This window comes from Octopus sinensis, linkage group LG16 (assembly GCF_006345805.1).
Source record: "Octopus sinensis linkage group LG16, ASM634580v1, whole genome shotgun sequence".
Taxonomy (NCBI): domain Eukaryota; kingdom Metazoa; phylum Mollusca; class Cephalopoda; order Octopoda; family Octopodidae; genus Octopus; species Octopus sinensis.
This window is the reverse complement of record NC_043012.1, coordinates 27,665,638-27,681,735: the sequence shown is the minus strand read 5'-3', so window position 1 is coordinate 27,681,735 and position 16,098 is coordinate 27,665,638. Positions and strand designations below refer to the sequence as shown.

Sequence of the window (16,098 nt, the reverse complement as noted above, 5' to 3'; positions counted from 1 at the left end):
CTGGGGCTATAGCAGAAGACACTTGCCCAAGATGCCACGCAGTGAGACTGAACCCGGAACCATGTGGTTGGTTAGCAACCTACTTACCACACAGCCACTCCTGCGCCTATATATATATATATATATATATATACGCATTATATATATGTGTGTGTGTGTGTGTGTGTGTGTGTGTACGCATTATATATACAAATGTATACAAATTATATATGTATATATATATATATATATATAAATTAAATTAGAGATAAAACCACTATTAGGCAAATCAAACAGTGAAAAACATAAACGAAAACATAAAAATAAAAATATAATATACAAAATATATAAAATATAAAATTTAAAAATTGAAATTATTTAAATTTAAAATTTAAATTATTAATTTATATTTATAATTTTTTTTAAAAATATATATAACTATCAAAAAGTATTAAAAATTTTGATATACATATTTATATATAGAACACACACACACATATATATAAATTAACCCAATAAATATCTGATTCATAATATTTGTTCTCATGATTGCGTGGTGGTGGTGGTGGCGATGAAAATTCTGTCTATGAATGCAGACAGACAAAGAGAGAGAGAGTGTGAAAGCGCTGCCGAAGGCGGGGAGGGGGGAGATATAGAACGCCGTGACACGACGTTATAAAGAGAAAGTGAAGGTAAGGGAGTTAGACGCCATGAAACGACATTATATATAGAAAGTAATGGGAAGGGAGGAAAGAGTGAGTGACAGAGGAAGACAGATACATAAAAGAATGAGAGTAGACTTGTCAAAGTGCGTTTTTGGCCCTAGCAACGACACCTTTTAAGATAGCGATTTCTAACCTAGCCCACTGGCATCCTCACCTCATTTTACATGTCCCTGTAAATTTTGGCCTTTAACCCGTTCTCAATGCCAAAACCAAACAAACAAACAAACTTTTCGCATTTCAGATTTATAATATAGAGATTGGTACTGTGAGAAGATATAATTTGTGAAAGATTCTTTATGTTGGAGAAGGCAACTCTAACTATATCATCATCGTTTAACGTCCGTTTTCCGCGCTAGCACGGGTTGGACGGTTCAACCGGGGTCTGGGGAGCCAGGGGCTGCCCCAGGCTCCAGTCTGATCTGGCAGTGTTTCTACAGCTGGATGCCCTTCCTAACGCCAACCACTCCGCGAGTGTAGTGGGTGCTTTTTACGTGCCACCTGCACAGGAGCCAGAGGGGTCTGGCATTGGCCACGATTGGTTGGTGCTTTTTTATGTGCCACCGGCACAGAAGCCAGTCAAGGCGGTGCTGGCATCGGCCACGTTCGGATGGTGCTTTTTATGTGCCACCGGCACAGAAGCCAGTGGAAGCTGCACTGGCAACGGCCACGTTCGGATGGTGCTTTTTATGTGTCACAGGCACAGGTATCACAACTACTGTTTCCATTGATATTTGGTTCGATGTTCATGTGCCATCGGCACAGAAGCCAGTGGAGGCTGCACTCGTTCAGATGGTGCTTTTTATGTGTCACCGGCACAGGTATCACAACTACTGTTTCCATTGATATTTGGTTCGATGTTCATGTGCCATCGGCACAGAAGCCAGTGGAGGCTGCACTCGTTCAGATGGTGCTTTTTATGTGTCACCGGCACAGGTATCACAACTACTGTTTCCATTGATATTTGGTTCGATGTTCATGTGCCATCGGCACAGAAGCCAGTGGAGGCTGCACTCGTTCAGATGGTGCTTTTTATGTGTCACCGGCACAGGTATCACAACTACTGTTTCCATTGATATTTGGTTCGATGTTCATGTGCCATCGGCACAGAAGCCAGTGGAGGCTGCACTCATTCAGATGGTGCTTTTTATGTGTCACCGGCACAGGTATCACAACTACTGTTTCCATTGATATTGGTTCGATGTTCATGTGCCATCGGCACAGAAGCCAGTGGAGGCTGCACTCGTTCAGATGGTGCTTTTTATGTGTCACCGGCACAGGTATCACACTACTGATTCCATTGATATTTGGTTCGATGTTCATGTGCCATCGGCACAGAAGCCAGTGGAGGCTGCACTCGTTCAGATGGTGCTTTTTATGTGTCACCGGCACAGGTATCACAACTACTGTTTCCATTGATATTTGGTTCGATGTTCATGTGCCATCGGCACAGAAGCCAGTGGAGGCTGCACTCGTTCAGATGGTGCTTTTTATGTATCACCGGCACAGGTATCACAACTACTGTTTCCATTGATATTTGGTTCGATGTTCATGTACATGCACTTGACCCAACAGGTCTCCTCAAGCACAGCGAGATGTTCCGGGATCCCACGATCGGTTGGTACTTTTTATGTGCCACCGGCACAGAAGCCAGTCGGGGCGGTGCTGGCGTCTGCCACGCTCGGATGGTGCTTTTTATGTGCCATACAGAAGCCAGTCAGGCGGTGCTGGCATCAGCCACGTTCGGATGGTGCTTTTTATGTGCCACCGGCACAGGAGCCATTCGAGGCAGGGTTGGCATCGGTCACGTTCGGATGGTGCTTTTTATGTGCCACCGGCACAGAAGCCAGTGGAGGCTGCACTGGCAACGGCCACATTCGGATGGTGCTCTTTATGTGTCACCGGCACAGGTATCACAACTACTGATTCCATTGATATTTGGTTCGATGTTCATGTGCCACCGGCACAGAAGCCATTCGAGGCAGGGTTGGCACCGGTCACGTTTGGATGGTGCTTTTTATGTGCCACCGGCACAGAAGCCAGTCAAGGCGGTGCTGACATCGGCCACGTTCGGATGGTGCTTTTTATGTGCCACCGGCACAGGTATCACAACTACTGTTTCCATTGATATTTGGTTCGATGTTCATGTATATGCACTTGACTCGACAGGTCTCCTCAAGCACAGCGAGATGTTCCGGGATCCTACGATCGGTTGGTGCTTTTTATGTGCCACCGGCACAGAAGCCAGTCGAGGCGATGCTGGCATCGGCCACGTTCGGATGGTGCTTTTTATGTGTCACCGGCACAGGTATCACAGCTACTGTTTCCATTGATATTTGGTTCGATGTTCATGTATATGCACTTGACTCGACAGGTCTCCTCAAGCACAGCGAGATGTTCCGGGATCCAAAGTACTTTGGATGGGCAGGGGTTATGCGGAACTGGTGCCGGAAGCATCCCGGGTCTTAGTAGTCACAGCACATCTCCAGAGATCTCGGTCCTTCGCCATTGCCTCAGTGAGGCCCAACGCTCTGAGGTCATGCTTGACTACCTCATCCCATGTCTTCCTGGCTCTACCTCTCCCCCTGATTCCTTCAACTGTTCGGGAGTGGCACTTCTTCACACATCTCTCCTCATCCATCCGCTGTACATGACCATACCATCGCAAGCGTCGCCCTTGCACACCGCATCTGATGCTTCTTATGCCTAGCATTTCTCTCAGGGTGCTTACACTCTGTCGTGCATTCACACTGACATTACACATCCAGCGGATCATGCTAGCTTCATTTCTTTCAAGTCTACGCATGTCCTCTGCAGTCATGGCCCATGTTTCACTGCCGTGAAGCATGGCAGTTCGCACACATGCATCATACAATCTACCTTTCACTCTGAGTGAGAGACCCTTTGTCGCCAGTAGGGGTAGGAGCTTTCTAAACTTTGCCCAGGCTATTCGTATTCTAGTGGTGACACTCTCTGAGCATCCACCCCCACTACTAACTTGGTCACCCAGGTAGCGGAAACTATCAACTACTTCTAGTTTCTTCCCCTGGAGTGTGATGGAATCTGTTTTTTGAGTGTCTGTGGTGTCTATTGTCCCTGTGCATCTGCCACACATGAAAGCTATCTTATCAGTTAATTTCCCTTTGATGTTGCTGCACCTCTTATGCGTCCATAGCTTACACTAGGTGCATCTTATGGAGTTTCTACCTACACCTTTCCTACAGCTCGAGCAGGGCCACTTGCCCGATGGGGTGTGTGCTGAGTTCACCTTTCTGCATACTATAACTTTGGTCTTCACTACATTTACTCTAAGGCCCTTAGATTCTAACCCTTGTTTCCACACCCGAAATTTCTTTTTTTAGTTCCGGTAGTGATTCTGCTATGAGGGCCAGGTCATCAGCATAGAGGAGCTCCCAGGGGCAACCTGTTTTAAATTCCTCTGTTATTGCCTGGAGGACTATGATGAATAAAAGGGGACCGAGAGCTGAGCCCTGGTGTACACCTACTTCTACCCGGAATTCTTCACTATATTCGTTGCCAATCCTAACCTTGCTGACAGCCTCTCTGTATAGAGCCTGTACAGCCCTTATTAGCCATTCGTCAATCAACAGTTTCCGCATCGACCACCAGATAAGGGATCGGGGAACCCTGTCAAAGGCTTTCTCCAAGTCCACAAAAGCTATGTAGAGGGATTTGTCTTTAGCTAGGTACTTCTCCTGCAGTTGTCGGACCAGGAATATAGCATCAGTGGTGCTTCTACCTGGCACAAAACCAAACTGCATCTCATCTAAGCGAATTCTCTCCCTAATGAGATGGGTTATGACTCTCTCTGTGGTCTTCATCACCTGATCCAACAGTTTAATACCCCTGTAGTTATTTCTATCTAGAGCATCACCCTTACCCTTGTAGCAGTTGACTATGGTGCTGCTACGCCAGTCATTGGGTATGACTCCATTATGAACTACCTGGTTAACAATACGGGTGACTAGGCCATAGCCCGCATAACCAGCTGTTTTAAGCATCTCAGCAGTGATTCCTGATGGGCCGGGGGCTTTACCCAGTTTCATATCCTTAATTGCTTTATCTACTAGGGAGCCGTCTATTCGGATAGCTGGTCCCTCTACTGGGTCAACATTTGGCAGGCTCTCCTCCTCCCATTCATTCTCCACATTCAGCAGTCTTTCATAATGGCTTCTCCAAGCCTCTTTCTTTTCACCAACATTAAAGGCAAGTGCCCCTATATGAGAGTTAATAATTGAATAATATCTAGAATTTTTTGGAAAGTTCTCAGCAACCACTTCAGGAATTGCAAAGGAAGATTCGATTTAATCTGTTTTCCAAACGGAATTACAAACTAGATAGTTTTCCTAGTAACATTCAAATTGTAAGTGGTATTATCTGTAAAGGAAGGTGAAAAACCTCCAGAGTGAAAATTTGAGCTTAAATAACGCTTACCTCCCTTACTCTGTAAAGGATTTATATTATGTATTGTGTTGTTTACAATATTAGAATTAAAATCACCCTTATTACAACTAGATTTTTTGTCTTGAAAAGTAGATAAAGGACGAGATTGAGCAGAATCAATGTATGTCACTTTCTCTTTATAGCCAGCTTTAACCAAGGCAGAGTTATAGAATTCTGCCTTGTCGTTAAAAATGTCAACATTGGCGGATAATTTAGATAATCTAAGTGAAATGTTTTTAACTAAATTCTTAGTAATTGCCCTAGCGTGATTACTGTAAAGATTAATATATTTGAGATTTGTGGAAGGTTTATGGTATAGGAAGTACGAGTTATTTTGAAAAATTGAGAGTAATGTCTAAGAAGTTAGCTTTAGTTAACTCATCGTCAAAAACGATGTGAAAGCCCATTCTACTAAAAAACCTAACTAATCTATTCTTAACCTTCTGTATTTTTTGATTTGAAATGTTTTGGAGTTAAAGTAGACAATCATCGCAATAAATATCTCCACAGATGTCCGGGAACTGGTTGGCCATTTCATAAAATATATATATTCCAACCAAATCAGAAATTTGAGCGGAATCTGTACTTCCCATTAGGACATCAAACGCATTGGGAGTATCCTTCTGGACCCACAACTTGTTATCAAACTTGATGAATGATTTTCTAGCAGCCAGTACCACATTAATTTCTTTTCTAGAGAGACCTGCTTTATTATGTGCGTGCCATAGGGCCTTATTAAGTATAATAGGGTTGATTGATGAATAGAAGCTAGATATATCAAACTGAATAAATTTAGTGTTAACCTTATTAGTAATAGAAGTAAACCAATCTGCAACTTGAAAAGAATTCAACCATAAGCTAGGTTTTAATTTATTGATTAATGTAGGGATATACTTATCTAATATGTATTTACTAAGAGTACCGATGTCGGAGCTGGAAGGACATATAAGCCTTAGTGATGGGTTAATATAAAAGTTCTGTTTGTGGTCTTTTAAAATAAACCGAGGTTGCCTGGGGTTCAACGGTTCTGTCTTCATCTGTAATCCATACAATTCCATAACTCCTTTAGCTTCCAAGTTGGCCTGCCTGAGAGTATTCATACCGGTGATCTTGTAGTTTTTATGGATCTCCTTTTCGAGCAGTTCCAAATAGTGGCTCTTGGTAAGAATATAGAGGTTTCCGGTTTTATCAGATTGAACAAGGATGTAATCTAAGTTATTGATTTCTCTAGAGACATTATGAAGATATCTAAGATGTTAATTCCTGAGAGGTGACCGGTGAAATTTTATATTCTTCACGATGGACCATAAAATGCAATCTTCCTGATGAGAAGATTGCATTTTACACCGTTTACTTTGGAATAAAACCAATGTTGTCTTCGAAACATATGTCGAAAGTAAAAGAATTTTAATAACATCTTTGTCCAACTCCATTTATTTACTTATACTACACAAATTACTGCACATTAACCCGGAGTTTCTACCTTTGAATAGGTCGCTCCATCCGTGAATTTTGCTACCCTGGTAACTGTTTGTTGAATTTTCCATGTTAACGGTAAACAAAGGATAATTCATTCAGCCATTTATATATATATATATATATATCAGATACACCAAGAACGAGGGCAGGAATAGGTGTGTTGCTGAAGAGGTGATATGCGGCTACCCAGCCAGAGGGAAAAGTGAGGGAAAGTGATAGAGAGTAAGAGCAGGAGAGAGATGGTGAAGTGCCACGGTATGCTCACAAGTATCAAGGATCGCAACGGCGGCGGCAGCAGCAGCAGTAGCCCTGCAAAAGCAGTGTTGAGGATGAAGCAAACCTTGAGATCAGTTCAAATAAGTTTTAGATATATCTGACTTATAAAAAGCAATTTTTTTTGGATTTAGTTTAATCTTGACTGTTTTTGTTTTTTTGTTGTTGGTCAGTTATTTTTAGCATTTTGAAAGAAAAAGTCATTCTAAAATTTTAAAGTAAACGTGCCCAAACAAGTCGAATGCTTACACAGAGCAGATTTTACAGCCACATCATCCAAACCAACCGGGTGAAAACGGGTTTAGCTGCTAGTGTATGTATGTATTTATGTATGTGTGTATATATATATATATATATATATATATATATATATATATATATATAGCCATTGCCAGTACCACCTGACTGGCCCTCATGCCTGTGGCACGTAAAAGCACCCACTACACTCTCGGAGTGATTGGCGTTAGGAAGGGCATCCAGCTGTAGAAACTCTACCAGATCAGATTGGAGTCTGGTGCAGCCATCTGGTTCACCAGACCTCAGTCAAATTGTCCAATCCATGCTAGCATGAAAAGCAGACGTTAAACAATGATGATGATGATATATATATATATAGGAAACATAAAAACCACAAACTTGGAAGAAAGTTAAAAATCCAAGCATTTTTTTAAATATTTTTTGTGAGAGCAAGTAGGGAGGAATATTTTTCAAATTGACCTTATTTTTATTTACCTGTAATTTTAATATACTTGTAAGATGCAAGTCAAAGTTTGATTAATTTGCATTGTGAATCATTATTATATGCTTCTCTATATTTATGTATACATTAGAGATTATTTTAGTTGATGGTGTGTATATCATTTCCTAGTTTTCTTCATAAGCAAATTCCATTATTTCATTCTGTTTCACATTTATAGTACACCTGTCTTATGTGCATTAAGTTCATCTGGTAAATAATCCAAAATTTTGCTGTATACCCAGTTGAATATTAGCTAATTCATTTTCTGTGCATAAAATTACAAAAAGCATAATGAGTTTTGATCTGGGAAATTGATAAATTGTCCAACAACTCCAGTGGAAATTGTCGTATTATTAAATATGAGAAACAAAACAATAAATTTATAGCAACAAACCTTCATTATCTTCAAGCTCTAATATGCTATTATCAAAGCAGTACAAGAGAGCTATAAGAAGAAATAAAGACACTGGATCCAAAGACCCATCTGGACTCCATCGACAGTGCTCTTTTAAAAAAGCTATAAGCTGTAAGGTATCATGTTCTTGGAGAGGCTGCTGGGCTGCCAGATAAAACAAGCATTCAGCTAGGCAGAGCCGAATTTCTTTGAACAAGTCTATAACCTGAAAAACAGAATTCATTAATTCAAGGACAAAAAAGAACATACAAGTTAAAAACACAGTTGCCCAAAAGTGAATAAACCTCTTAAAATATAACTCTTTTACCATTATTTTTTTTTGTGTTGGACATTACTGACATGTAATTCACAGAAAATAATCATGAAGAAAGTCCTGACAGAGCAATGACTAAAAATAATCAAATTTTATCTGCAAAATTAATGATCAATTGTGCTAGCTCAAAGAGCTTACCTTCATCATTTTGGAGTCGGACAACTGCCATCTAGACACGTAATATTCAGTAGTTTGAACAACAGTGGGATCTAATTGATTTACCAGGTGGAGGAAGGTCACAGGTCAACATTTAGTGTGTATGGTGGATCACTGAAGAAGAGCCTTCAACATCAACCCAAAGGTGATCCCAGCAGCTTGGGCATACCCTGAAGCTCATAACAGGGGATTCAAAGATGCTTAATTTATACCTGTATAAAGTGCAACTAGTGTAAGAACTGAAGCCAGCTGATTATCAGGTACAATTAGTGTATGCTGCTTAGATCCGAGAATTGGTATGGCAAGAAGATGATTTCATTCACAACTTCATTATGGGTGACAAGGCCCACTTTCATCACAACAACTTTGTCAATAAGCAAAATATTTGATTTTGGGAGACAGAAAATGAAAAAGAGCCCATCAATGTGAGTAATGCTTTGGTGCAGGTTAAGTGAGGAAAGAATGCTTCGTCCTTAATTATTTGAAGATAAGGCAGAAAACAGACTAACTATCATAGGTGTAAGGTATTAGGACATGCATAAGCATTTCATCCAGAGGTATGATGGTAGAAAGATGGGGCTACAGTCCATACAGCTCAGCCAACGATGGAGCACTTAAAGCAAATTTTTGAGAAGAGAATAATTTCAAGAAACTCTAAATTCAATTGGCCTTCACACTCATCTGATTTAATGACTTGAGGGGATATCTGAAAGACAGAGTATACTCTAACAAACCTCAGACCATCCAGCAATTTGAGGCTGAAATTAGTGAAGAAACTGAAAGAATAAGCCAAGGAACATTACAAATGGTGATAGAACACTCTTTAGAAAGGGCCCACCATTATCAAGAACAACTTGGCAGTCATTTGAGGAACATAATTTTCAAGACTAATTTAAAATGTTTTCTGAGAAGTGTGGTGCTACCAAAAAAGCAACTGTGCCAGAACCACATAAAAAGCATCTATGCTGGTTCCATGCAAAAAGTGCCCAGTACACTGTAAAATAGTTGGCATTAGGAAGGGCATCCTCCAGCTTGGCAGCTCCTGTCAAACCATCCAGCATAGAAAATGGAAGTTTGAGGAAGAATGTTGATATTTAATAAATAAAAGAGTTATACTTTGAAATGGTCTAGTGACTTTTGGGCCATCCTGTATAGCACAATGTAAAATATATTTTTAAAGTTGAATATAAAATGATAAATAGTGAAGAAGACAGTTAACTAGCCAGAGATTTGATAGTTTATGTTTTATCACCAATACTGTGTTGTGTACATAATTCACTATCTCAGTTTTGCTCTGTGCAAAGTACTACACATTATACTTTCGTTAATTATACTATGTTGTTCCTGGTTAACTTAGTGTCTCATCCTATCTATTTGATAAAATGAGAAAAAATAAAGCAATAAGTAAAATCCAATCAAGTAAGCTTTTCCCTCGTGTGAAAATAAGAAATTCCTGTTATGGGAGTTGAGGATGACCATTTTAAAGAGATTAGCAGCTCACTGATAGCCAAGGCATTAATAATCCATTCAACTACTGATGATTAATACAGTATTAGGGACAGCTCATCCTGGCAATGTATAATCAATGAGCACTTTCACTGCTATTCCAATCAACAATACCAAACACACACACACACACACCACTAAAATAAATTAGTAGTTGTAACTGAACGTCCCTTGCAGTAGCCAATAACAATCAATCGATGCTGATAGGAAGGAATTACAACCGTGTTTCGTGGTCTGCTACCACAACAGCTCCTTCATAGGATCCAGTTAGCTCAAGACATCATCAGGAGGAACCACGTCCGGTTTCGGCCCCTACTCCTCTACCGTTTTGACGTGGCAGGGCCCACCCTTTTGGAGGTGTCTTCAGCTCTGGTGTTGGGTGCATGTCTTCTTTCTTCTGTTCCCTGGCCTCTTCGATAGATCGTCAGCGAGTGTCAGCCAGTGACTGGCTGTCTTGTCAATTTTTCCCTTTAACCCTTTCGTTACTAACCTGGCCGTACCTGGCTGAAAAAGTTTTTGTTTTATAATACAAACCCGGCCGTACCCGGCCGAGAGAACCTATTGTTATTTAAGTGTAAATTTGAACCCAAATCTCGTTGGTACATTCGTTAAAACATGTGATTTCACTTTGTAAGTAGTTGGCTTATAGTATCCGACATTGCTTGAAGTGATATCTCAACTCAGTGAATTTTGGGAGATTTTTATCCACATTTTTTTCGGCATCGATTTTTCTTCAACTTCAAAAATGGATAGGAGTTTCATTTTATCAAGCATTGATTCAGAATTTAAAGCTTTTTCAACGGAAAATAGGGAGATATCGAGAAAAAGAATGAAATAGGTACTAAAGCATGTGGTGTACAAAATAATGAATAGGATAATTTTTTATCCAAAAATGAAAGCAGCGATTCTGAAGAAACAAAGCAGCGATGGCAACAGCAAAGACGATTTTACATCGGAATGCAGTAAAAAAACTTTTAAAATGTTTTTATTAGCAATTTTTCTTAGGAGATAAAGTTTATCTATAGCCTTTCTTAGGAAGTGAAACCATTAGACTTTTATTTTTTTCAGTATGCTAGTTTGGAGCGATCACTGTGGAAGCAAACTGTTTCGCAGATTGTAAACAAACACAAAATGGGGGATCAAAGTTTGGAAAATTTGTGATGCTAAATACTGGGTACTGCTGTGGATTTAGTTTTTATACAGGGAAAATAGTATTAGTCAGCATGGCTTAGGGCACGATGTGGTCTGGAAGTTATTGTTTGAAGCGATCAATGCGGAAACAAATTTACGCAGATTGTAGGCAAACACAAAATGGGGGATCAAATTTTGGAAAATTTGTGAAGCAAATACTGGGTACTGCGTGGATTTAGTTTTTATACAGAGAAATTAATGTTAGTCAGCATGGCCAAGGAAACGATGTGGTCTGGAATTTATCACTTCCATACCAGGGCCGTATATTATTTTTTGACCGATTTATTTAGTTCGGTCAAACTTGCGGTGGATTCCAGTATTTCAGTTTATTCCACCTTTATGGTACACCTGTTGTGCATTAAATTCAACTGATGATCTAGTGATGTGCATAATTCTTCTTTATCAAAATTTTGTTGCATAGCCATTTGAATATTAGCTGATGATTCATTTTCTATGGTGATGTTTAAACAAAATTTTAATATTTTTACCTTTTGCTCAATTTACCTGGATTTACCTGTAATTAAAGTCACTTTGAGACAAAAGTTATGCAATAGAATTGATTAAGAACCCTTTCTTTAATTATGTTCCAAATATCATAATAATATGTTGATAAGTAAAAAAGTTACAGTTATTTCATGAAACAAGCTTAAATTCATGATTATTTTAGAATTTAATTGAAACTCATGAGGGGTGTATTTTGGTCAGAAATATAGTAACGAAAGGATTAAATACCTGCCGCTAGGCTCCAGCAGGCAGCCCCAGTAAGTTGTCACGTGACACTGTCCCACCATAACTGACTAGTGAAGGCGCGTAGTTTTAGCCCGCGCATTCTCTAAACGACCGTCACCTGTCAGTCAGCGAAGCTGATTCAGTGACAGCTTGTCTCACCTAGTGATGTTATTTCCCGCCGGCATGTTATGACTTTCAAGCCATTTTCAGTCTTTCCACTTCAGCCATATATAGAAGCTGGCTTTTTCAACCGCCACCTGTACTCTCCTTATTAGTTTACGCAGCTCGGGGCTAGAAAAAACAAATCTTCTTTTGAAAAGCATTGTCATTTTCTTTTCAATGAAGCCTCTAGCCCCCACTGCCAGGTGATAATATGTGACATTCCATCCCTGTTCTCTGCATTCTTCGATTAGCTTTTCATACCTCTTCTCTTTTTGTTCCTCTGCGTTGCCGATGTTCTCTTCCCAAGGTACCGTCAGTTCTAGTAAAATTCCCATTCTCCGGTCTCTGTTCCATAGAACTAAATCTGGTCTTTTTGTTGTTTTTATTAGTGGAAATATTACTTGTCTTTCCAAGTCCGTGATCACCTCCCAGTATCCCTTCCATCTTTCGTCTATCTCATGTACTTTACATGTAGGCCTGGTTTTATAACCATTTCCCTCCTTGTGGAAGTATACTTTCCTGCGCTTTTCTACTTCTGGGTACTCTCCCCTATTGTACCTCTCGATCTTCTCCTTGAGTGCTGCGCTTATGATGCCGAGGACTTGATTATGCCGCCAAGTATATCTTTCAAGTGCTAGTCTGCAACTTGACAGAACATGTCTAATCGTCGCTTTCTCTCTGCATCTACATTCATCAATTGTTTTTATGTTCCACCAGACTAAGTTTGCCGGTGAGGGTAGAACATCAAAGGTAGACTTGATCAGGAAGGATGTTCTTGCTTGTTCCCAAGCCCAAAGTTCCTTCCATGATATTCTGCGGCTGATCACATATTCCTCCCATCTCAGGCACTGTCCCTGTTGACTGCATTGCACCAAATGTACATTTCGCCTTTCTTCTTCCTCCTTTCTCACTTCGTATACCACTGCCTCTTTCATCTCTTTTAAATTACAGCACTCAAATATTCTTTTTGACAGAGAAGGTTATAAGATGATGAGCTGGCAGAACTGTTAGTCTATTTCACCAAATTTCTTCCAGTTCTTTACATTTTGAGCTCAAGTCCTGCTGAAGTCAACTGTACCTTTCGTCCTTTAAGGACTAATAAAATAGAGAACCAGTCGAATATTGGGGTCAATGAATTTAACTCTTCCCCATCCAACACCAAATTCCTGAATTTGTGCCAAAATTTGAAACAGTTAATTTTGGAAAACTATGTAGTGGTGAGAAAACTATGTAGTGGTGAGAAAACTATGTAGTGGTGAGAAAGATAGATGCAAGCATTGCTGTCACCATTATTCAGCATGTAGATCAATGCTATGGCTTTACATGTTTGCCAACAACCTTGCTTTCTTTAGGAATCTCTTCACCTCTGCTTGAGAAGCAAGAAAGTTCTGTCTACGTTTTCCATCTTTAAATGCTCCTGTCTGTAGAAACAATTTTTGAAGTGTCAATATTGACAGCAAGTGGTAATTTGAATTTTAAAGTATTACTGAACTTGATTACATTCCCAATTATTGTTTTTATTGAAAAAAGTGATACATTTTAGCAAGTTTATCTCACAACCAATACTTTAAAAGAATACACTGAGAGCTTGTGTACAATTTTTGTAACAATTACTATCTATAATTAAAAGTCAAACTTTACTGCCTTTGGCTTAAGAATATAATCTTATCTAAAATAATGTAGTTTTATAACAATAGCATCTATTTGACTCAATCAGTACATATTTTTAGATATTTAAAAATTTTTTTAGCATAATGCAAAATTTCTGAAAGCTACTCTTCAGCATGAAAGGTATATTGTTATATGCCATCTATTATACTTAAGGTGGTAAACTGAAAATATTTTTAAAAATATACACTAACCTGTTTCCTGTGTTTTGGTGGACCTAAAGCTCTATCTCTTTCCAGTTTTTCAATTTCCGAATCAAGGTCCATTTTCTGAATTAAGTCTACAAAATAAGTCAATATTAACAAAACTTACAGAATAGAGATACTAACATTATTAACAAGGATATCATCTATTTCATATAATTCAATTAAATCAAGGAAAAAATTAAATGATGCACAAAATTTAATAACAGCCAGTCAATGTTAATTCTTATTCTGCATTTTTAACGAATTACAACAATTCTTTTATTTGTTTCAGTCATTTGACTGCAGCCATGCTGAAGCAAAGCCTTTAGTCGAACAAATCAACCCCTGGTCAAATTCTTTGTAAGCCTAGTACTTATTATATCAGTCTCTTTTGCCGAACCAAGACACCAACATCGGTTGTCAAGCTATGGTGGGGGGACAAACACACACAAGCATATATATATATACACACGACAGACTTCTTTCAGTTTCTGTCTACCAAATCCACTCATAAGCCTTTGGTTGGCCCAAGGTATAGTAGAAGACACTTGCCCAAAACTATGTAGTTGGTAAGCAAGCTACTTACCACATAGCCACTTCTGCGCCTACTGTTCTGTAAAGTTAAACATTTGCTTGAATACAAATGAATTAAAAGAATGAATGAGAGGTAAAATAAGACAAAATAACAATGCGGAAAGTTTTAAAAGCTTTTATATTTAGAGGAGCAAAAGCCTATCTCAACAGAAGAAATACAATCAAAGAAACATACCTTTACACACATCCATTTGCCATTTTGGATAGCCCAGTGTTTGAGTTAGCAGCAGCAGCTGCTCCATCATGTAGGGGTGGTGGTGAGGACTGGCTGTAGGCTAGTGGCGGTGGTGCCGTGGTAATAGTGGGTGATGGTGTTGATAACATATGTTAGGATATTGGTTATGATCACAGTGACATAGGGAGTGTTCGGTGGAATCTTCACAGGAGTCATCAGACCACCTCTGATCAACTATTGATTTTGAAGTTAAGGTGGTAGATCAGCAAAGCTGCTTTGACACAGAGATTTCCTGTGTTCCCCTCTATCACCAGTATGGAGGTGTATATCACATTGGCGAAGTGTTTGGGGAAGAAAAATGGAGTGGTTGGCCCATGCAACCAATATAGTGGTTGTAGCATTCAGAACACCGTATCTGTGAAGCAGTTTGGTTTTGTGCCAGGGTGAAGCACTACTGATTCTATCTTCCTGGTAAGGCTAATGCAGTAGAAGTATTTAGCCAAAAATAACCTCAGTATTTAGCTTTTGTTGACATGGAAAAAACCTGATATAGTTCCACACTCACTTATCTTGAGGTTAATGCAGAAATTAGTGATAGACGAGTGCTTGGTGAGAGCTATACAAGCTATACCATCAATAAGGTGAAAGTTGCTAATAATTATAGCAAGGAATTTAATGTACAAGTAGGTGTTTACCAAGGATCACATCTCAGCAACTTCTTGCTTATCATTGTCCCCTCTGCTGATGACCTTGTTCTTATAGCTGAATCACTACCAGAACTAGAAGACAATTCAGGTGTGGAAATATGGTCTTGAATCAAAGGGCTGAGAGTAAATTTTGCGATGGCCAAAATCCTAATAGGTAGGAAAACAGACAAATCACAAATCCTTTCAGGGAGAAGGCCCAGCTCAATATATAGAAAAGGTGTAGGTAGAAACTCGTTAAGGTATACTCAGTGCAAGATACAGACAGATAAGAGGTGAAGCAGTATCACTGGGAAACTAACAGAGATTGCAGGCTTTGTGTGGTAGATGTGCAAGTACAATAAACATTAGGATCATACAGAAAATGGACTCCCTCAAATATCATCTTTAGTTTGTATTATATACCCACACCACTATAGTCTTTTGAGCATTCCATTGAGCAAATAACACATATATAAAGAGATACAAATGAGAAAAAATTCTGTATACATGCACTTGAACATGTGCTTATACACAGCTATTGTTAGGTTATATGAATGCAATAATGTGTGTAATATATGTAACTTTCAGTAATTACTAGCTGATACTGATTTTTCATTCCACTACAAATGTTTCAACTCATCATACATCTGTAAATTACAGTC

At 39.3% G+C, this 16,098-nt stretch overlaps 1 protein-coding gene across 1 annotated transcript in view; it reads right to left on the bottom strand.

Annotated features, from left to right (window-relative positions):
* The window catches only part of LOC115220281 (nuclear pore complex protein Nup205), a 222,260-nt gene that overhangs the window by 170,717 nt on the left and 35,445 nt on the right, over positions 1 to 16,098 (bottom strand). The window contains exons 5-6 of the mRNA XM_029790391.2: positions 13,991 to 14,076; positions 8,051 to 8,276 (exon numbers count right to left, since the gene is read on the bottom strand). Coding sequence (XP_029646251.1) covers positions 8,051 to 8,276; positions 13,991 to 14,076 — 312 coding nt within the window. The remainder of the gene's footprint in view (positions 1 to 8,050; positions 8,277 to 13,990; positions 14,077 to 16,098) is intronic.